This window comes from Dromiciops gliroides, chromosome 5, assembly GCF_019393635.1.
Source record: "Dromiciops gliroides isolate mDroGli1 chromosome 5, mDroGli1.pri, whole genome shotgun sequence".
In the NCBI taxonomy this organism is placed as follows: Eukaryota; Metazoa; Chordata; class Mammalia; order Microbiotheria; family Microbiotheriidae; genus Dromiciops; species Dromiciops gliroides.
In genome coordinates this window covers 23,671,438-23,694,386 of record NC_057865.1, presented here as the reverse complement: position 1 = coordinate 23,694,386, position 22,949 = coordinate 23,671,438, and the positions used below count along the sequence as shown (strand labels likewise).

At 42.0% G+C, this 22,949-nt stretch overlaps 1 protein-coding gene across 1 annotated transcript in view; it reads left to right on the top strand.

The window, feature by feature from the left end:
• TGFBR2 (transforming growth factor beta receptor 2) overlaps window positions 1-22,949 on the top strand; it is a 90,944-nt gene that overhangs the window by 38,395 nt on the left and 29,600 nt on the right. Inside the window, exons 2-3 of the mRNA XM_043968785.1 lie at window positions 8,450-8,615; window positions 14,940-15,130. Coding sequence (XP_043824720.1) covers window positions 8,450-8,615; window positions 14,940-15,130 — 357 coding nt within the window. The remainder of the gene's footprint in view (window positions 1-8,449; window positions 8,616-14,939; window positions 15,131-22,949) is intronic.

Here is a 22,949-nt window from a genome sequence, read left to right as displayed (position 1 = left end):
AATTGCTTTCCAGGCTTCTGGGGACTGATCAGTTGTGCATATACCCTGTTCACACCCCCTCGCCCCCCACCTCCCTGGCTTTCTTCAGCCTCTTCCCCCTGCCTGGGTTGTTTGCTCTCCTCCCTCTGTCTATTTAAATCTCATCCATCCTTCTAGGAAAACACACATCCTAACTTTTCATTAAGTCTCTTCTGCCTACACAAATTTCTCTGTTCTTTCCTCTGACCTCCTATTGTCCTGAGGGTAAGTTATACACAGTTTAGATAGGTATGGGATTTTTTTTTTCATCTTCTCAGTTAGACTAGAAGCATCTGAATGGGAGGAAATCGGGGGTTCTTTTTTTTCTGGGACAGGAGATCTGTACCCTTTAGCAGCTCCTCAATTAACTTGCTGCCACTGCTGTTTGTCCTTGTTTTTGAAGAGCAACATAACATCGGGGTGATGTCATGACTTGCAATGAAGTGGATTGAAGTGAGGCAGGGCTGTGCAAGGTCACCAGCCTCACTCTCTCCTCTAGAGCCATCTGGGTCCAGTGGCAAGGCATATATCAAAACAACTGAAGATGGCCCCAGATGTTTTAAGGCAATTGGGGTTAAGTGACTTGTCCAGGGTCACACAGCTAGTGTGTGTCTGTTGTGAGATTTGAACTCAGGTCTTCTTGACTCCAGGGCCGTGCTCTAGCCACTGTGGCACCCAACTGCTTCCAATTAACTTGTAGTCTTAGAAAGATACCCAAAGCTGTTATTTATTTATTTGTCTATCAGGGTTTAAGTAACTTATCTAGGATCACACAGCTAATAAGTGTATGAGGCTAGATTTGAACTCAGGTCTTCCTGACTCCAGGGCTAGTGTTCTATCCATTGCACTACTTAGCTGACACCACCCTCCCCCCCCCCCCCACCAAAGCTTTACTTGAGCAGGGTATTTTAGCTAAGATGGGTCAGTCATGAACTGAACACAGGTCTTCCTGCCTCTCTCCAGTATTTCATGCTATCTTATAAATCAGTGCTTCAAGGGATCGCTAGGTGGCACAGTGGATAAAGCACCAGCCTCAGATTCAGGAGGACTTGAGTTCAAATCTGGCCTCAGACACTTGACACTTACTAGCTCTGTGACCCTGGGCAAGTCACTTAACCCTCATTGTCCCACAAAAATTAATTAAATCAATCAATCAATCAATGCTTCAGTCACTGTTTCTTATACTGGTATATGGTTTGTAGTAGTTGTTTGTAAGAAGGAGCTTAGCATGTTGGATCAGAAGGATGGAGATCTGAATCTGGGCTCAGTCCTTTGCTGGTGGTAGGGAAGTGATTGAATTTTTTCCTCCCCATTTTCTCATCTGTAAATGGGCTTGTTAGTCAGGCTTAAGTGTCATCCATAGATTTCTGGGCAAACCTGCAGAGTGCTCACTGATATGTTCAGGGTGCTGTGCTAGGCACTGTGGGAGATGCAAAGATGGATCGGACAGGGCCTCTGGCTTTAAGAGACTCAAAGCTGCTCAGGGGAGAAAAGTAACCCGGATCTAAGCTCCAGGGCCAGAAGGACCACAGGAGGGGCTCCAGCAAAGGGCTGGATTTTCAGAAGTGGAAGAGAATCCTTATACCTACAGGGATCCAGAAATGCACCATTTGAAATGGGCTTCAATGCAGGGGGAGCTGGAAGGAAAGAGCCAGGGGCTATGGGGAGGAGAAGGGAACAGGCATTTAAGTGGATTCTGTATGCCAGACACTATGCCAAGTGCCTTGTAGATGATTCTGAAAACAATTCTGTGAGGTGGGTGCTATTATGATCTTTATTTTCTAGTTGAGGAAACTGAGGCAGACATTAAGTGACTTAACCAGGGTCATACAGCTAGTATCAGAGGCTGGATTTGAACTCAGGTCTTCTTGTCTATAGGCCATGGACACATGGCATGACCTTGAGCCCCTTTCCTATCCAACCAACAATAATTCTTATGTGGAAGGAAGCACGTAGTCTCTTCTCTAATTTCTGTCCAAAAATGATTGCCCTGTCCTTTGAAAAGACTCACCCGAGATCAATTCCTTGTTCTTTGTTTTGTTTTCATCACAGAGAATGTCTGCATGAAAATGAACATTTAATGCCTTCAGGCAGCTTCCTGTCTCTCCCCTCCTGGTCTTTACTTCTCTCTTGTCTCTGTGGCATCTCCTTGCACCTGCTGGTGGAAAAGTGTCTTGGCATTGAGTGCCAGTCACAATAGACAGGCTGGAAGATGGGTCGAGTTTAAGGAGAAGCTGCTGATTACTGAGGCCTCGTGTGTGTGTGTGTGTGTGTGTGTGTGTGTGTGTGTGTGTGTGTGTGTGTGTGTGTGTTGGGGCCCAGTCTCAGCTTTGGTGACAGATTCTTTAAGAAGCTGAAAGTGGAAACAGCTGTGTAATTGATTGCATCTTTGGAGGTCAGTCTGGAAGGTCATCAGGTTTGGTGCAGGGCAAGGTGGGGCATTGAGAGATTGTCTAGTCCAGTTGTTTCATTTGACAGATGAAGAAACTGAGGCCCGGAGAGACTGGTCAGAGGGCCTTGCTTTGTCTGCCTCCCCTGCCGGGCTGGCTTTCCCTCATCACCTCTGCTCTCAGAATCCCTAGCCTCCTGCAGGATTCTGTTCATGTCTGTCTCACTTTCTGCAGGAGGCATTTAATGATACCTCCAGTGGCTTGGAGTCCCTCTCAAAGTTACTCTGTGTGTGTGTGTGTGTGTGTGTGTATGTACGTGTATATATGTACATGCATGTGTATATGCATATATGTATATACACTCAGATAAATGGTTATATATATTCAGATAAATGGTTATACTACTCAGATAAGTGGTTATTTTGTATGTATATACTTATACATCTATATATATATATAAAATACACACATGCATATGTAAATATAAAATGTTGTAACCATGTATCTGAACATTTCTTCTCCAAAGTTACTTAGTAGATATGTTATAACCATTTATCTGTGTATGTTATTTTTACCCAGTAGAATGGAAACTTCTTGAGGGTAGGGTCAGTTGCATTTTTTTCCTTGACTCTCTAGTACATCAAAGGCACTCCATGGATGTGCGTTGAATTGTTGAATAGTGTTGAATTGCCTGAGGTCTCAGAGTTAGTAAGTGGCAGAGTAAATCAGCTTCTCTTACTGCAAATCCAGTGTTCTTTCCACCCCTGCTCCCTTCCTCCTGACTCTCTCCTTTCAATACAGTGCTCATACAAGGGCAAGAGAATCAGGAGAGATCTAGGATTGAATGATGCCACCAACCAGGAGAAGCTCAGTAACTATGGGCAGCTCATTTGTTCTCCATGCCTCAGTTTCTCCATCTGGTAATTGGGTGTAGTAATACCCATAGACAGCATCAACCTCAGGTTTTGTTGTTAGGATCACATAAGATAACAATATGTCAGATGCTTTGTAAATATTTATGTCAGCTGTCTTTATTACATTTAGTTGGGAAGATATGATGGTTGCATGAAGAGATAACAGCATACTCACTGGCCAGAGGAATAGAGGTGACAGTAAATGACAAAGGAGTTCTGCAGAAGAGAAGGATTCATGAAATATTAGAGGTTCCTAAAATAGCAAAATGTTTTGTGGTTAATACATGGCAGTAAAATGACCCTGAGTCTTGAGTCAGAGGACCTTTAAGTTCCTTTGTTGTTGTTCAAACAGTAAGCATCCAGTAAGGGATTAATGACTATGTGCTAAGCACTATGTCTTTTCAGTGGGATTTTCTTGGCAAAGATACTGGACTGATTTGCCATTTCCTTCTCCAGCTCATTTGACAGATGAGGAAACTGAGGCAGAGTTAAGAGACTTGTCCAGGGTCACACAGCCAGTAAGTATTGGAGGCCAGATTTGAACTGAGAAAGAGAAGTCTTTCTGACTTCACACCCAGCCCTCTATCCACTGTGCCATCTATCTTTAAGTTGCTAGCTGGTTCTGAATTTATGATCCTTTGACCTGAGTTCAAATCACTTCACCTCATCTATAAAATTTAGGGGTGGGACCACATAACCTATCGCTAAGGACTCTGTTAATCTTAGAATTTTAGAGCTAGGAGAGACCTTTGGTGGCCATTGAGTCAGAGGATTACAGATTTAGAGCTCAAAGGGACTCTATGACCCACCCCGCCCATTTTACAGATGAGGTAACTGAAGTTGAGAGATATGTGACTTACCCAGGGTCACACAGCTAGCTAGTGCTGCTGTGGGATTTGAACCTATGTCTTTCTGACTCCTAGCCCAGTGCCCCTATTCACTATTCCATTCAGGTAGCCCAGTGCCCCTATTCACTATTCCATTCAGGTATTCATACCTGAAAGAGTCCTCGCCCATGTTATTATCTGATGATCACCAGGCCACCTGCTTGACAAAATTAGGGAAGAGCCCACCCATCTCTGTTGCACTTTGGGACAGCTCCGACTTTTAGGAAGCCTGCAATTTCCACTCATTGCTCCTGATTCTTCCTTTTGTGGCCAAGTAGAACGCCTTTCTCCTGTGACAATGTTTCACGTGCTTGCAGACAGTTACCGTATATCAGAGCTCCTCATAGTCTTCTCCAGTCTAAACATCTCCAGATTATTTTCAGTCTTTCTTTTATTTTATTTTCAGTCTTATGAGAATAGTTGGCTAAGACTTAAAAAAGCAGACTTTAAAAAAATCTTCTTTATACTACGGATTCATATGAAAAAAAATCTATTTTCCTGTTTGAGTCACTGCTCGAATTACTCCCTCTTGTTGAATGATTTGTAAATTTGCACTAATTTAAAATACAGCTTTGGTATCTTTTAGTAAACTCTGGCCCTAGTGCCTCCCCCACCCCAACTCCCACCTCCTGGGTTCCTGGGCTGACCTGACCCAAGGATTAGGCTCTTCTGGATCTTTCAGGTTCAGAGCCCTGGATCTTCAGGGCCCTTTCTGACTTCCCCAGAGTATTGGGGATCTTAGAGCAAGGTCTTGGTCTGATTATCGAAGTACCTTGTCCCTTTCCACCATTTCCAAGCATCTTATATGGGGCCCTTCTGACAATCCTGGGGCTTTCTCAGGGTACATGTCAGCCTCTTGTGTCCCTGGTACTTGATTCCCTTTCCTATTAACTGTGGACCAGTGCCTGGCTTTTTGCGCAGTCCTGGGATGTATAAAGTCAACGTTGTTTCTCATTGGATTTCCTGGCCATTATTTGATATGGTACAAACTTCAGTTTTGCTAGAATAGGCTTATGGAAGCTGGGCAATGCCATGCCTCCCATTCAGCCAGTCATCTTGGCAGGAAGTCCAGTTAATGGAGAAACTGAGACCGTCTTGGATACCCTTGCCTTCTCCTGAAAAACAAAACAAAACACAACAAAACAAAACACCATGGTCTCGATTCTGTACCATTCTAGGTAGGTCTTTCTCTCTTCTAATCTGGGGAGGGCATTCATGCATTCCAGGTATGCTTATACCCCACCCCCTTGCCCAAATTGGCATGGTCTTCTCTCTTTGCCAATCTCGAGAACCCCATTGGCTTGGAGTCAGATGGCTGCTCCCACTATCTTGCTCTGAAGTGCCAATTCCAATTAAAAACCTACTTAGAGAAACTTGTGGATCCAGATGGTGACCAGTGCTTCTGGGCCCATGGGCCTCTCCAAGCCTGGGCTCTCAAAGGAACTCAAGGAAATAGCAGCCAGGGCTGGGAAGCCTGGGAAGGCAAGAAATCTGTTTTCTGTAATATCCTGAGATGGGAGGAATGTCAGAAAGAAGAATAATGCCGGGGCAGAGATGGGGCTCTCAAAAGCATTATTCAGTTTTCTAATTCAGCTCTTACCTGGAAGAGATTTCTTTCTGTTCTACTAAGATTTGATTGGGCTTGGGGACTCCTCGGTGTGTGATGGTCAATGTTCAGCAAAAGATCCAGATGTCTTAGCAGAAGTCACAACTCTTCCAAGTGTCTTAGACAGCATTGTTATTTCTTACAAAGCAAACAGTGGGGGAAAGTCCATGGTCTTTATGAACTATAAACCCAAGAAGATTTTTTTTTTGTCAGGGCAATGAGGGTTAAGTGACTTGCCCAGGGTCACACAGCTAGTAAGTGTCAAGTGTCTGAGGCTGGATTTGAATTCAGGTCCTCTTGAATCCAGGGTCGGCACTTTATCCACTGTACCACCTGGCTGCCCCCTAAACCTGAGAAGATTCAAGAATCTTGATCTAAGAAATAAAATATTAAAGAAACTCTGCAAATGAACACAAAATGAAGAAGACAATATACACAGTTTCTGTGACTGAACTCTTTTCACTAGAATGTGTTCCTTCGCAAATCGATATTTGATATTTGTCTGAAATATTTGAAAACATTGAGGGTGTCTTGGCTATTCATTGAAGGCACACATACACCAAAACAGTTTTGTTTTTGTTTTTGTTTTGTTTTTTTAGTGAGGCAATTGGGGTTAAGTGACTTGCCCAGGGTCACAACACAGCTAGTGTTAAGTGTCTGAGGCCAGATTTGAACTCAGGTGCTCCTGACTCCAGGGCCGGTGCTCTATCCACTGCGCCACCTAGCTGCCCCAACATTTTTTTTTTTTTAAAGTAGGTCTCTGTCTCTCTAGGTTTGGCTGATTTATTTTTTGCTTTAGCTATAAAAAGATAAAATTGTATGTGAACAAAACCTATTTGACTCTTTCATAGTAATAAAAAAAATGCATTGTTGTACTAATCCCAAATTTAACATGAAATCCAGAAACATGGCTGCTGGTATTTATAGTTAAGTTATTTTTGAAATGTGCAGTGTCTCTCAGACCAAGATCTCCATGCTTGTTACCTAAAAATATACTTCCTGAAATATACTGGAAGCCCAAGAGGAATGAATGGGTCTTTTTTTCTGAATTTCTATATTTATTGCCACCACAAAAAAGCCAACTTAACGTTAAATGTTTCTGTGGTGACCCAGGAAACAGGTGGAATGCCCAAGGGACAGTGGAGCTGGTGATGGAGAGTGGAGTGCATTTGGGATGCAGTATAAAGCCATATAGGGCAGAAAGGGACTCTGGGAGGTCACCTTATCCATTCTCCTGTCTTCAGGAGAATATTCTTGGAATGTCAGAACGTGGGGTTTGCATAATATACTCTTTTTTTCGTAATATACTCTTTATGTCACATTGTCATTCAGTACCTACCACAGAACCTCAGGTGTGATACACACAAGTAGGCATAGATATTTGTAATATTACTAAATATTTGTTGAATTGGCTATACTAATGTTCCCATGTTAGTAGCATCTGTTTGAATTGGGATATACTTGGAAAGAGCCTTGACTCTGGGGACAGAGCATGTAGGTACAAATTTCACCTTAACACCAGTAAGGAGAAAGATGACCTATGGGGTTCCACCCAGCTTTAGATCCTCTAGGGGCCTCAGTTTCCTCATCTGTGTAATGCTGGGGTTGGACAAGATGGCCTCTGGGGTCCCTTCTCATTCTGATCCTTTGGCCCTTTCATATTCTCCACTCTTTCTGTGTTTTTTTTTGGTTTGGTTTTTTTTTTTGTGGGGAAATGAGGGTTAAGTGACTTTCCCAAGGTCACAAGCTAGTAAGTGTCAATTGTCTGAGGTCGGATTTGAACTCAGGTCTTCCTGATTCCAGGGCCGGTGTTTTATCCACTGCCCCAACCAGCTGCCCCCCTCCCCACTCTTTCTGCAGTCACATCAACTTTATTCACCTATCCCTCTGGTTACTTTTCAGAAAGAAACCTCATTTTTCCTTCTTGCCCTCTCTTTTGAGGAAGGAGAATGGGGTCAGTTGATGCTGACACTTGCTAAGTGGAATTCCTATTGGGCCACTGTGTGGAGCAGAAAACAATGAAACTAATTTTGGTCTTTGTGGTAGCCAAAGCGATCTTGTCTTTGTGACATTAAGTGATAAAGAAGCTGAGGGAATAAAAAGCATCACAAACCATAAAGCATCACATCGAAGTGATTACTGTCTTCATTGTTCCCACTCCCCCCTTCCCCCCACCAAGTACCCACCAAAAAGAAAAAAAAACTGGCTCTTGTCTCTCATAACTCTGGATTTTATCAGAACATTTTTGTTCATTTAAGCAATAATCTGATGTGGGTTTGGGGTTTGGGCAGCTAGGTGGCACAGTGGATGGAGTACCAGACTTGGAGTAAGGAGAACCTGAATTCAAATCTAGCCTCAGAAAGTTATTAGTTGTGAGTTCCTGGGCAAGTCACTTCATCCTGTTTGCCTCAGTTTCCTCATCTGTAAAATGAGCTGGAGAAAGAAATGGCAAAGCCCTCCAGTATCTTTGCCAAGAAAACCCCAAATAAGGTTACAGAGAATCAGGATTGAAACGACTTAACAGCAACATTACAACAGGAGTTTGGGGCTGCTCCTCTAGTTGAGAGGGCAGTCAGAGCCACAATCATTTGCCAAGTGGTTTCATGTCTTTATGTTGGTGTTCTTTTCCTCCAGTTGATGGAATTCCAGTCACTGAGGAAAATGGGGCCATAAAGACTCCGCTCCTCTGCAAGTTTTGTGATGTACAAGCAACCAACTGCACCAATGATGGGAACTGCTTCAGCTACTGCAGCATCACAGCAATCTGTGAGCATGCCTCCGAGATCTGCGTGGCTGTGTGGTAAGATATCCTTTGTAGCTTCATCACTTCTCCCCACACCCCAAACTAAGGGCTTTCTTTCCTCGCTCCTCCAGCACAAGTGCCTTTTGGGTTTTGTCTGCGTCTGTCTCCAGTACCTTAGACAGTACCTTGGACACAGTAGGTGTTTAATAGGTGAAGTTAGCACTGAATTGTTGGAAAATGATACAGGTAGTTTCCAACCAGGTGTTCACTCACTTTCTTACAGGAACACTCAGGTACTTCTTCCCACATAAGACCATTTCCTGATGCCCCTGGTTATACTTTCTTTTTCCCTCTCACCTTCCTCTTCAGCATCTTTTCCTCTGCTTTGCATATGTTTGTCTGTACATAGCTTGTATTTCCTCGCAGTAGAATGTGAACTATTTGAAGGCTAAGGCAGTTTCATTTTTTATTTGGTATCTCCAATAACCGATCTTGGCCAAGTTGACTTGTCTAGAGAGGAGAAGCCTATCCCTTGAGAAGATGGCAGCTAGGTGGCACAGTCTTCCTAGAGTCAGGAAGATCAGAGTTGAAATCCAACCTCAGACACTAAATAGCAGTGTGACCTTGGGCAAGTCATTTATGCTCTGTCTGCTTTAGTTTTCTCAACTGTAAAATGGGAGCAGTAATAATAGGTCTTCTCAGAGTGAGGGTCAAATGAGATGGTGTTTGTAAAGTACTTAGCACAGTACCAGACACATGGCAGCAGGTCACAACCATCCCATCTGAAATCATGTATCCCCATTTCATACCACTTGATTTAATACATATATGTGTATTTTTATTTAAATTACAATGATATATTGCCTTTTTCCATATATTTTATTATTTTCCAGTTACATTTAGAGATAGTTTTCAACATTTGTTTTTATAAGATTTCTAGTTTCAAATTTTTCTCCCTCCTTCCCTCCTCCCCAAGACAGCAAGTAACCTTATATAGGTTATATATGTATAATCACATTAAACATATTTCTGTTATGAGAGAAGAATCAGAGCAAAAAGGAAAAACCTCAAAAAAAAAAACAACAAAAACAATAGAAATAGTATGGTTTGATCTGCATCCAGATTCAATAGTACTTTTTTCCCCCCCTGGATTTGGAGAGCATTTTCCACAATGATATATTTTTAAAATTTACTTTCTTTTTGTTGTTGTTGTTGTTTTGCGAGGCAATGAGGGTTAAGTGACTTGTTCAGGGTCACACAGCTAGTAAGTGTCAAGTGCCTGAGGTCGGATTTAAACTCAGGTCCTCCTGAATCCAGAGCTGGGGCTTTATGCACTGTGCCACCTAGCTGCCCCTTTAATTTAATTTACTTTCAAATCTGTCCTCTTTGTGTTTCCTTTTGTTCTATGCATTAAAAATAAGTTTATTGATGCTATTTTTAATCTCTCCACAATTTTCCTCACTCTCCTTAACTAAGAACATTTTTTGAAAAAGAAAAAAGCCAGCATAATTGATCTGTACATTGAAAGAGTATGAAAATATGTGCATCATGCCCTGGAACTCCCATCGGCAGAAAGGTCGGGATGTCATCTAATAGTCTTTATTTTGAGGAAGGTTTGGTTTTTTTTAGCAATTTTGCAGTATTCACTTGATTTTTTCTTTTTTTCTTTCCTTTTTCCTTTTTTGGGGGGGGGGGAGGGACAATGAGTGACTTGCCCAGGGTCACACAAATAGTAAGTGTCAAGTGTCTGAGGTTGGATTTGAACTCAGGTCCTCCTGAATCCTGGGCCACCTAGCTGCCCCCTATTCACTTGATTTTTAAAAATTCCTTTTTGTTTACATTGTCACCATTGTGTGTATTGCTTTTCTTGGCTTTATTTGCTTTACTCTGTATCATTTCATGTAGATTTTCCCACATTTCTCTAAATTCATTACATTTACAATATCGTGCAGTAATGTTCCATTGCTTTCCCGTGCCACAATTTGTAGGCTGTCACCCAATTGATGGCCATCTACTTTGTTCTCAGTTAATTCTTTGCTTTCACAGAAAGTACTCTTATAAATGTTATGGTATATAAGGAGATGTGGGTGTGTTTGTGTGTGTGTGTGGCAATTGGGGTTAAGTGACTTGCCCAGGGTCACACAGCTAGTAAGTGTTGAGTGTCTGAGGTCGGATTTAAACTTAGGTCCTCCTGACTCCAGGGCTGGTGCTCTATCCACTGCACCACCTAGCTGCCCCAAGATTTTCTTTTTATCAATGACTTCTTTGGGGTATAATGAGCCCAGTAATATAGTCTTTGGTTCAAAGGGATTCACACAATTCCAAATTGCTTTCTTAGATGGTTGTACCATTTAACAAGTCCACAAAAAATGTATTAGTTTTTCATTTCGTAGCCCCTTCAACATTGACTATTGCTATTTTTTCCCCCTTTGCCTATTTGCTGGTTGTGATCTGAAACCTCAGAATTTAAACAAATAGCCATAATGACTTTTTTATATCAGTATTGCCACCCCCTCTCCCCAATTAAAAAGTGAAAGTGGGGGCACCAGCAACTTTGTAACATATAATCATAGGCAAGCCAAACAAATACACACAGTGGTCATGTCCAAAAACTTATTTCTCTGCAACTTGTGTCTATGACCTCCCTGACTGGAGGAGGTGGGTATGGTGGCTGCATTTAAAAATATACTTTATTTTTCTCTGCACTAGCAGCAAAGGGTGCCTAGAAAAGGGCTTTTCCTTCCTTCCTCACAATAACAGGATGCCACATGGGAGAGGCTGTGAGATACTCAGAGCTCCATCTAGGACCGATTTAGGTCCTATGTGGATGATGGGCATCAAGTGATATTCCAGTAGGAGATAGGAAGCTCCGAGGACTCGAATGATCTGTCTCCTAGTCTGGTGCTTTATGACGGCAGAAGAGTTTTGGCTGACCTGTAAATTAAAAAGAACCCCCCCCCGTGCCCCCCATCAAGCCATTGTGCAGTTTTTAGTTTCTAAACTCAACAACGTCTCCTGCTGTTTATGCTTCTCTCTGAGGACATGGGCATTTCAGAGGAGACTTTCCACAGAAAGCCTGCCCTCACACAGCTTGCAGGAGCTCAGAAGGCAGAAGTGGGAGGCTGCAAGGTTCACTTTCAGTACTTCCTCTTTGAAAACAGCTTCTAGCGAATAGGAACCCAACTCCTCAGAATAGACCAGAGAAGACCAGTGGGGACTCTAGTCACTTTAAAAACCCTGCCTCAGCATCACCCTGGGATCACAAGAATTCTGCAGGTTCCCACGCCCCCCACCCCCTCCTATTCAAGAAATCCCCCTGTAGGACAGTCCCTCCTGCCTGAAATTGTAAACTGGTAGTGAGAACTGGGCCTTTGGTCAGGGGAGTGACCTTTTGAAAATGCTTAGGATGCCCAAGCTACGAGGATTGGCAGCCCACCAGAGCTAATCAAACTGGGGTTAGGAGGACTGACAGTTGCAAATCCCTCCACTCATAGTATCTGTGTGCCCAGGAGCAAATCTGTTCACTTCTCTGAACCTCTCTTCCCTTATCTGTAAACTTCTGGAAAATGAGCTAATAGGAGGCATAACTTTATGGGGCTCCTTCCTGGAATGAAAAAGAGATGTTTGTGATAATAAAATCCTTACAGTGTTAGAAGACTCAAGGGTCTGGAGATCATCCAGATCTTATCTTGCTATTTAATTTAATCTAATTTTTAAAAATTGTATGAACTATAATTTTAAAACAGTTTCATTATTTATTTTTACATTATCTTCATTTTCAAATCTACCCTCCCTTGTAACAAAGAATTCTAAAAAGAAGGAAAACAAAAGCAGTTTCAGAAGACCAACTAACTCATCAACAGCATTCTACCACTTTTGTCCCCCACCTCTGCAAAGAAGGGAGGAAATGCATTTTCTGACTTTTTTCTAAGGCCAACTTTTAAAATCATCATTGTCGTCATTGTTGTTGTCATAGCTAGCATTTATAAAAATACTCCAAGGCTTACAGAGTGTTTCACAATTATGATCTCATTTGAGGCTCACACTAACCCTGCAAGGGACAGGGAACAGTTTTTTTTTTCTTTTGTTCTTGTCATTATTTCTTTTACACAATGTTGTCATCACTCTGTATATTGCCTTCCCAGTTGTGCTGCCTCTGATTGGTTCATATAAATCCTCCCATGCTTCTCTCCATCAGTCATCATTTCTTAGTCTATTACTTTCAGGTATGACAAGGTTGTTGGGGTTTTTTTTTTGTTGTTGTTGGTTTGGGTTTTTTTTTTTTTTGGTTTGGGTTTTTTTTTTTTAGCCCTAATGTAATTGAAGGGTACCTGTTTATCATCTCCATGTATATGGGGCCTTTTTTGTTTCTGTCTTGAACTTCCTTGGCAATCCCTTGATTTTTTTTCAATCTTAATAGTATTTTATTTTTTTCCAGTTACATGTAAAGATAGTTTTTAACATTCATTTTTATTTGTTTTAATTTCATTTTTTAAAATTTTTTTATTTTTTTTTAGTGAGGCAATTGGGGTTAACTGACTTGCCCAGGGTCACACAGCTAGTAAGTGTTAAGTGTCTGAGGCCGGATTTGAACTCAGGTACTCCTGACTCCAGGGCCGGTACTCTATCCGCTGCACTGCCCCTTTAACATTCATTTTTTTCTAAGATTTTGAGTTCCAAATTTTTCTCCCTCCCTCCCTTCCCTCCCCTCTCCCCTATTCCCCCTTCCCTCCCTCCTCCCCCCATATCTTCCCCCCCTCCAAGAAGCAAGCAGTATGATATAGGTTATATATATGTAAAATAACATTAAACATATTTCCACATTAGTCATGTTGTGAAAGAAGAATCAGAACAAAAGGGAAAAATCTCAAAAAAGAAAAAAAAATGCAAAAAGCAAAAATAGTATGCAATCCCTTGATTTTACAGAAGAGGAGGGTGAGGTCCCTAGAAGAGACATGATTCAGCCAGAATCTCACTTGAAGTAGAACAGCTGAGTCTAGAATCCAGGTCTCCAACTTGATCATCTCATTTAGGTGCACAGAACTGGGTTTTCCTTTTTCACATAAGGTTCATTCATTATAGCCTGGCCATCACGGCATTATCACTTGCTTCCCTTGGAAGGCAGGAATCACTTCCCCAGACCCTCATCTTCCTCCCTTCTCACCTTTTCCTCTTCTTCTCCCCTCCCCACCCCCTATTCTGCCTTCATTCCCAAAGCAACATTGTGGGTAGAAGGGAAGCCCTGACAGGACCATGGTGGAAATTTGGATGGTAGGATAACCAATATACATAAAAAGTCATCAAGGCAAATGACTCCAGCCTCCTTTGCCTCCTGACCTTGGAACTGATTCAGTTCTAGCCAATTCTGGGTATTAGAGTTTAGCCTGAAATGGGCTTCAGGGACAAGAGGTATCCATCTATTCACTGTGGTCAGAAGTGACTCTAGGGTAACTAGAATAGTTGGCTTGCCTCTGGTCCTTTCTGGGAGGACCTCAGGAACTAGATTGGAAACAGGACCTGGGAGTAGTCCAAATTAGACCCTCCCCCCGCCTCCACTCCCCAGGCCTGAATCTTCTTCTTGGTGGGCTTGAGTTCCTTCTACTCCCTCTCCCATCCCCAGTCTTCTTTACTTGATATGAAACATCCCTAATTCCTTCTATGGCATTCTCATCCTTCAGTAATACAGGGAATTTGAGCCCCTGTAATGAGTGGCAGGAGGCAAGCTAGCTGGTGCGGTGGATACAGTACTGGGCTTAGAATCAGGAAGACCCAAGTTTAAATGCAGCCTCAGATACTTATTAGCTATGTGACCCAGGGCTAGTCCTTACTTGCCTCAGTTCCTCAACTGCAAAATGGGTACACACTGGAGAAAGAAATGGAAAGCCACTCTAGTATCTTTGCCAGACAAGTCTACGGGGTCATAAAGAGTTGTACACTACTGAAAGACTGAGCAACAACAATGAGGGGCAAAGTAAATTGAGGTTAAGAATCTGGGTGAGTTAGGAAAAATCAAGAGACCCAAGTTCTTGTCCCTGCTCCCTTACTTACTAGTTGTGTCATTTAGCTTCTCTGTGCCTCAGTTTCTTCATCTCTAAAACAAGGAGTTGGTCTAGATGAAACCCCTCCCCCCAAGATCACTTTCAGTTCTAATATTCTGTGATGGAAGTTCTGATTAATACAAACCCTTGCTATACTTATTTCCTTATAAACAACCTAGTCTTGATACAAAGAAAGAAAAACATAGGTAAGCAGAGAGAACTATACCTGGCTCCCACTGATGTGATGTTGATGAAACAGTGTGACAGTTTCAGAGATTACCTGCCTCACTTCCTATTATATCCTGAAAACCACTTTTATCTCTCCTTCTCTTCTCAATTCCAGGAGGAAGAATGATAAAAACGTGACAATAGAAACCATCTGTCATGATCCTACCCTCAGGGTCCACGGCTTTGCCTTGGAGGATTCTAATTCTGACAAGTGCATAATGAAGGAAAAAAAGGTCCCTGGTGAGACCTTCTTCATGTGTTCCTGTAGGAAGGAAGAATGCAATGACATCCTACGTTTCTCAGAAGGTGAGTCCTTTTCTCCTTTTCTCCTTTTCTTCACTGGTTCCTGGGCCTCTCTGTGAGAAATCCCCTTTCTCCTATGTTCCCTCCTTATTTTCTTTTTTTAAAATTTTTTTAATGTTTTTTTTATTATTTAAATTTTTTTTTTTTTTAGTGAGGCAATTGGGGTTAAGTGACTTGCCCAGAGTCACACAGCTAGTAAGTGTTAAGTGTCTGAATCCGGATTTGAAGCCAGGTACTCCTGACTCCAGGGCCGGTGCTCTATCCACTGCGCCACCTAGCCACCCCTCCCTCCTTATTTTCTCTTGCCTTTTCCATTTTTCTAGAGAAGTTTCTGTAGTCACTGGCACTGGAGAGTTGCCAGCCTATGAAATATCAATCCCTATTCCATGGAAAACCTTCCAGATTGATTTAGATTAGACCATAATATGCTCAGATGTGATCCAGGCTCCCATCTCCTCGACTCCATTACCCTTTCCCTAAGGGACTTTTGTCCCTCAAATACCCTAGCCTCCTGGTCTCCAAGCCTTTCAATTCCCATGATCTCCTCCACTCAAGCTTAGCACCATACAGGGATGGCACCTTCATCTTGTCTCCTCTCACAGAGGTTCTCATTTCTGTGATAAAGAGCTTTGAAATTCCTTGTTCTGATCATAATCTCCTGTCATTCCATCCTTCTTTATACTTTATGACCCCTGACTCACCATGAGTGAGTCACTCAGTACCTCCCCTGATGGGGGAAAGTTGATGAAAATATTTACAAGTGAGATTATAGAAAAATGGAAAACCAGCATTTAGACGTCAATTGCTTTCACAGATGTATATTACTTTCTACTCCCACTCACCTTCAGGTTGTTCCTTTAAATGATAATAAGCTTGCATTTATCAGAATAAATAAATAAACTAGTTATTTATTGACAAGAATAAGTAAACTAGTTATTTATTTATCAGCATAAATAAATAAGTAAATAAGATGGTATTTACCAGAATTAACTACTCCTTTCCTGGCAAAGCAGAATGAGTGGAATCTTTGACGTTATACAACTCAGGAAATCCAGCCATGTCTGGCAGCTGAGGCCTTTTGGCCTGGATTTGAGAGCTACTAGGCTGGTGTGGACTTGGTTTTTCTAAAACTTCCTTCCTTCCCATGGGGGTGGACCTCCCCCACTTTTATCTGAAAGCATGCCAACATCATTTCTTGCTTCTCTTCCCTCATAGCCACCTCCTCTCTCATTGAGTCTGGGTCTTGCCAGGTCATGGTCACTTGGCAAACCCAGGCTTCTGAGGCCCAGATGAGCCCATAAATCATGAAATAAATGTAAGCTGACTTTCCTATTCTCTCTGTCACAGAATAGAATATTTTAAGAGAACATTCAGTCACATTCATTAAGCTGAGAATACAATATCCCACCACCTCCTGAAGGCATCTATTCCTTCCCCTTTGGGTGCAGCTCATAGGTAGACAGTTTCCTGTGACATCTCCCTCTTCACAGCTTCTTCCCATTATCTGCGTTCTGCCCTCTTACACAAAACAAACAAGGGTAATACTGCTTAGAGCCAACCAGCCAACATTTAAGTGTCTGCCCTGTGCCAGGCACTATGCTAAGCATTGAGGATGCAAAGAAATAAAAAGGCAGTTCTCAGAGACCTCACAGTCTAATGGGGAGAAAACATGGGAACAATTTGGTACGAACAATTTAGGTACCAGATTCATTGCAGACACCAGAACGAAGGCACTGAGATTGAGGACTTGAGAAGGCTTCTTGCTGAGAGTGAGAATTTAGCTGAGACTTGAAAGGGGTAAGGAAGTCCAGAGGTGAAGAATGAGGAGGTGGGGGGCACAGCCAGTGAAAATGCCCTAAGTTGGGAAATTGTGTATAAGGAAGAGCAAGGAAGCGTGTGTTGCTGTTCTGTCTTCCAAATACCAGAAGCCAGCTGTTATCTTTCCCCAGAGTCTTCTATTCTCCAGGCTCAGTAACCATTGTTCCTCTTACAGGACTTCATGGTGGGAATTAGAGACCCATCCCCATGTTGGCTGCCCTCCTGGGTACTCTTTTGCATCTCATGCCCTTTCTAAAATTTAGGGCTCATTTCTAGAACTCGTTTTTCCATATGTAAAATCTTGCCACCTGAATAAGTGATTATCCTGATCACTTGGAATGTTGTTGAAACACCCTTATTTCACACTCTGAAGGCATTGATTCAAACCCATGATGGTGTTGGCTGGGTTTTGCCTTGATAAATGAGCTCTTCACAATAGATCTTTACAGGATCTAGCAAGTCTCCAGAAATCTTGTGGGCCATTTGGAGATCTGGCTGTGGTTAATGGGAGTTGGTACTTACAAGAGTTTTTATCAGACAGTAAAAAACAAATAAAAACAAACAAAAACCAAAAACCAACCACAACTGTATTGCATTCAGTTCAATCATTCAATCCAACAGATATTTATTATCTCAGGTACTGGGAATCCAGAGATAAAATCAAAATAGTTCCTGCCTTCATGAAGCTTACATTCTTCTGGGGGCTTCTACATTATACTCATTACTGATTTGCAAATCTGGAATCAATTTCTCTTCCTTCCCCCAAAGGAGCTGAGCCATTTTAGAATACTAAAGGACATCGTACAGCCAAAGCAGCACAGCCTCTGCCTCTAACCCTAACCCTTACCATGTTGATGGTCTTAGGCCACAGTTGAGAAGTAGAGATCAATGAAATAAACAAGCAAATACTTATATTTCTCTGGACTGATTGCCTGACTTATCATGATCACCTTCCACTATTGTGAGGGAAAGATTCCTCGGCAAGACTAAGGCGTGGCTTAGCCAGGGGATTGAGGGAGCCAATTTAGACAGACTTATGAGCTGATTGTTAAATTTTTAGCCCGAGCATTAAAAACTTGGGATTTGGCAAATGCTGCAAATCAGGACTTGATTTACTGGTTTGTGCTTGTTTATTGCTTTGCTGATTACCTAGACTTCAAATGTTGGTGCTACATACAGATCAAACTTAAAAGAATGTCATACTTTTTTTCTTGAAGAGCCGGTTGTTAAACATTTCTGCACATATTCCTGTTCTCCTTTATGATGTTGTTAGTGATTGGTTGGGGGTCCTAGGAGGAAGGAAGGAAGGATCTGTTGAGCCGGGTATGGTACAGGGCCACGCAGGGATGAAAAAGAAGACATTTTACTCTGGGACATTGTGAGTTCAGGAACAAAAGGCACGCTCCAAACCTGTGTGCAGATGTAGGCTACCATTGCTAGGATCCCAGCTGTTGAAGGTATTGGAGCCTACATCATGCAATGCTTGTATCCAGTGATGTGGTGATCTTGGTGCATGTCCTCTGTTAATTGTAAGTAAGCACAGAAGTAGTCTGAAAAGTTCAACTGTGTTCATCTGCCTCCCAAGGGAAAGGAGTCGGGTAACACAGGGAGGAGGGATGAGGCGGAAGGAGCTTTCAATGAAGGTATGTCTTATTTTTGTTCCTTGTTAGAAAAAAAATGTGTTGTGGATTAGAGTTTCTTTTAAACAAAAACCACCTTATTGCGTTGCCTGCCTGGTTAGCCATGGCAGGAAGAGGAATGATTTTTACAATATCAGACATGTGGTTTCCTGTCTGTGTTTAGCTTTTAGGCAGAGCATCTTAGCCAGCTGGTCCCCTGCTCCTCTAGACAACTAGATAATGGGCTGGAAAAAGCTGGTTTTAGACTACCATACAAGCCCATTCCATGTATTGCTCTCATGCCTTGCATACTTTCTCATTTCCTCCACTGGGAAACTCCACTGAGTTATCTTGTGTGTGTGTGTGTGTGTGTGTGTGTGTGTGTGTATAGTCTATATTCTTATATCTTTGTGTGTATGTGTATGTTTTTTTGCTATTTCTTCTCTATGCCCTTATTTTTTCTATTTCTAGCCCTTATGTCAAGGATGTCAACATACTAGCAGAACTCATGGGTCTAGTTGTCAGTTGTTTCAGAAAAGAGAAGAAAGAAAGCAGAAGTGGTGTTTGGGAAGCCTCAAAGCATTCTGGGTATGTGCTGTCTCTTGTCTGATGTAATTGTCCAACAAGGCTGTTGAACCAGCTGACCTTGTCATCTTGAGAGGGAAGCAAAGCAGAATCCTAAATACAGAAAGAAAAAGGACAAGCTTTTGGAAGAGGAAAAAAAACTGAATTAAAATTAAAGTCTCAGCTGCGCCAGTCACACACATCACTGGAGGCTATGAAGCGGAGCTAAGCATCCTTTGGTTCTAGACAAGACAGGTTGCAACAGGAACCCCGGAATGCTCTCTACTGGCCTCCCCAAAATAATGGAACTTTTGGGCTATAGGAAGTATTGTGATTTAGTTAAGAAATGCTTAGAAATCAATGGGAGTGACTTAAAGTAAAGCTTCTAACTTCGGTGGAGTTTTTTTCTAAGCAACAAAGTAAACAGAATTTGCAAGAGCCAGATCAGTTGACTCGATGCCTGGATCCTATGTAGATCTATTTATACACTATTCATAGACTGTGAGGGCTGGAGAGCAACTTAGGCAATATTTGGTCCAGTGTCTTAATTTGATTTGGTTTTGCTTTTTGTAAAATTTTATAGATGTTTCCTCCCCCTAGTGAATGACCTCTCCCCTTCCCCCACCAAACCCTCCCTTATGACAAAGAAAAACCAGTTGACCCCGCAACCACATTTATGAAGAAGGGAATGATGTGTTTTTATCATCTGTGCTGAAACAAAATTGGTTATTAAAACCAGTCAGCGTTTAGCTGCCATTCATTACATCTTATTTTTCATTTAGATCATTGAAACCATAGTTGCTTAGTTTGCCCTACATCAGCTATCAGCTCACATCAGCCTTCCCATGCCTCTGATTTCTTTACATTTGCTATTTCATACAGGGCAATAGAATTCTATTACACTGACATTCTGCAGTCTGTCCAACCGTTCGCTAGTTAGGCAATGGGCATCCAATGTTTCCTGGTTTCTGCTATCATAAAAATGGGATGTTTTGGCACATATGAGAACTCTTCCTCCCTTCCCATCCCCCATGCCCCCGACATCTTTGATTTCTGTGGGATCGATTGCTGAACCAGAGGGTATGGGAAGAACGAAACTAGGGGAGAATCTTACATTATTCCAAATTGTTTTCCAAAGCAGCTGGAAACAATCACAGCTTCACTAACAGCATATATCAGGGTGCCAGTGTTCCCTTTGTTACTCCAGCACTATTTCTGTCTATGATTTGGGCATATTTGCTTCAACCCTTTCATTTGACAGAGGACTCAACTGAATTTCAGGGAAGTGTCTTTTGGACATGGTACCTGGCAGCATAGTAAACATTTCCTACATATTTGTTCCTTCCCTTTTCCCCTTCTAAATGTACAGAGCAGGGCAGTGGCAAAGGATGGGCTAGATTTGCCTCTGAACCACAGCCCAGGGTTCCCATGAGAATGTATTGTCACTGGAAGCCTTCTGTGCCTTTCTTGCCTGGCATAGAAATTTTATAGCCCATTATCTTCATGCTAAGGAATGTATCAGGATGGGTTGGGCCCATCTTGGCCCCTATCCAAAGGGCCACAGTTATGGAGGAACAAAACCTTCATTATAAGGTGATCTTTCCCATAGGTTAGCCACATAGCTTCAATCCCAAGGGGCCTTGTGAAATATTAGGATATGATTCTAGGGGTTCTCTGCTTTCCCCAAACAGCCTCTTCCTATGGTTTTTCTACTACTCTGTAAATGCAGGATGGGCAAGCTAGTCCGAGGAGAACACTGGCCTTATACTACAGTCATTGAAAAATGTTTGAACAATGGAAAAAATACATAGTAAGCCAGCTAACCACAACATAACTGAATGAGGCTACCCACCTTTCATTTCAGGCCAAGCTAAATGTGTTGCCTGCCACACCAAGTGGACTTCTGGGGGGGCTTTTTGTATTGGAAAAAACCAACTCTTTTTTCCACCCTGAATTAAAATAAGCCTGCCTGCTGCCAATCATCTTGCATTTTGGTTTTACCAGAAGGAACCTTGACTTTTTTTTTTTTTTTTGGTGAGGCAGTTGGGGTTAAATGACTTGCCCAGTGTCACATAGCTAGTAAGTGTCAAGTGTCTGAGGCTGGATTTGAACTCAGGTACTCCTGAATTCAGGGCCAGTGTTCTATCCACTGCACCACCTAGCTGCCCCAGGAGCCTTGACTTTTAAAAGATCGAATACATCTCACACACACACACACACACACACACACACACACGCATGCAGGGCACCTCTTTTTCCCCTTCTTTTTCACTTTTTAGCCAAACATATCTTATGCTGATGGTTGCATTGTCACCAAACCATCAATCTAAATTTATTCATAAAAAACCTCTTCCCCCATTCAATTCAAACCACCTTGAGCAGTCCAGCCTGGTCTGACAGGGAGGCTGGAGGCAAGCTGAGCTGCCAGTTCTTCCTTTCATATTTAGAATCCTGGAATCATAAGACCAAGCTTCAAGCTGCCAGGGTCTTTAGAAGCCAGATAGTTCTACCCTCGTTTTATAGATGTGGAAACTGAGGCTCAGAAAATTTAATGGATTTACATAAAAGGTCTCAAAGGATGAAAAAGGAACTAGTCCCAGACAAACAAAGCAAAGTCAGTCTGATTCACAGATGAGAACAAAGTCTATCCCATGTAAAGTGACCCTCAAGGATGATGCTGTTTGATGATGTCAGCATCATAGGTAGAATTTGAACTCAGGGCCTCTGACTCCACTGTAGCATTCTTAGCAAATGTTTATTAAGCACTCATGTGCAAGCTAGGTGCCAGATGGCTCTGTGTGAAACACCTTTCCTTCATTCATTGTACAAATGTTTCTTAATCATCTCTTGTGTATCAGCTACTGTATTTGGCATTTGGGGTACAAAGAAATGAGACAGCCCAGTCCTAGAGAAGTTCATATCCTGTTGGAAACAAGTAAATACAAATATTATACAAAATAAATAAAACATGGACTAGACCATATATTTCATCAGGAAAAAAGGTACTTGGATTTGAATTTTTCATGTTGTGTCTCCCCCTAGTAGACTGTCCGCTTCTTGAGAACAGGGACAGTCTTTTACCTATCTTTGTTTCCAATGGTTGGCACAATTCCTAGCGTACAGTAGGTGCTTCTTAAATGTTTATTCACTGGCTGTTTGAATCATGTGCTAAAACTATGTAAATCCCCCGCCAAAAAAGCTGCGAAAACTTTTCCATTATTAAGAGTACTCAAATATATTCTAGATAATCTGTGTTAATGAAACTCAACTCTTTAGATTTTATGAACACATTTTTTCCAACAGAGATGAGCAAGTTAGTTTTACTAATTTTGTTTTTCTTTTTCTACTAAAACTCATGTCAACTTCTAACAACATGTGTTGTTATGCTGGCTCAGGTATACAAACACATGTATACATGACAGTTAGTCAAGGAATGCACACGAGAATAGGGATATACACAGATAGAAAACTATTGATAGAAGAAGAGGCCTGCCCACGTACCTCTGGGGAGACAGGGCAGAAAGGACACATAACATTGCTCCTCTTGATTAGGTGAAGAGAGAAGAGGTATCTGCAAGCTCCCAGCCCCCGGAAGAGAGAGATTCTGGGAGTTAAATGAGAAGCAGGGCTGGGGGGGGGCACAGAAGAAGGGAAAAGGGGGATTGTTTCCTCTGAGGCAAAATAGGAACCCACTGTGAGCCTACCTGCTATCTTGCCTTCAGGGATAGAGAGAAAGCAAACACCTTCTGAGGTTATAGCCAAAAAAAAAAAAAAAAGAAGGAAAAATATCTTTCTAGCCCCACTTACCTCTTCAAATTTTT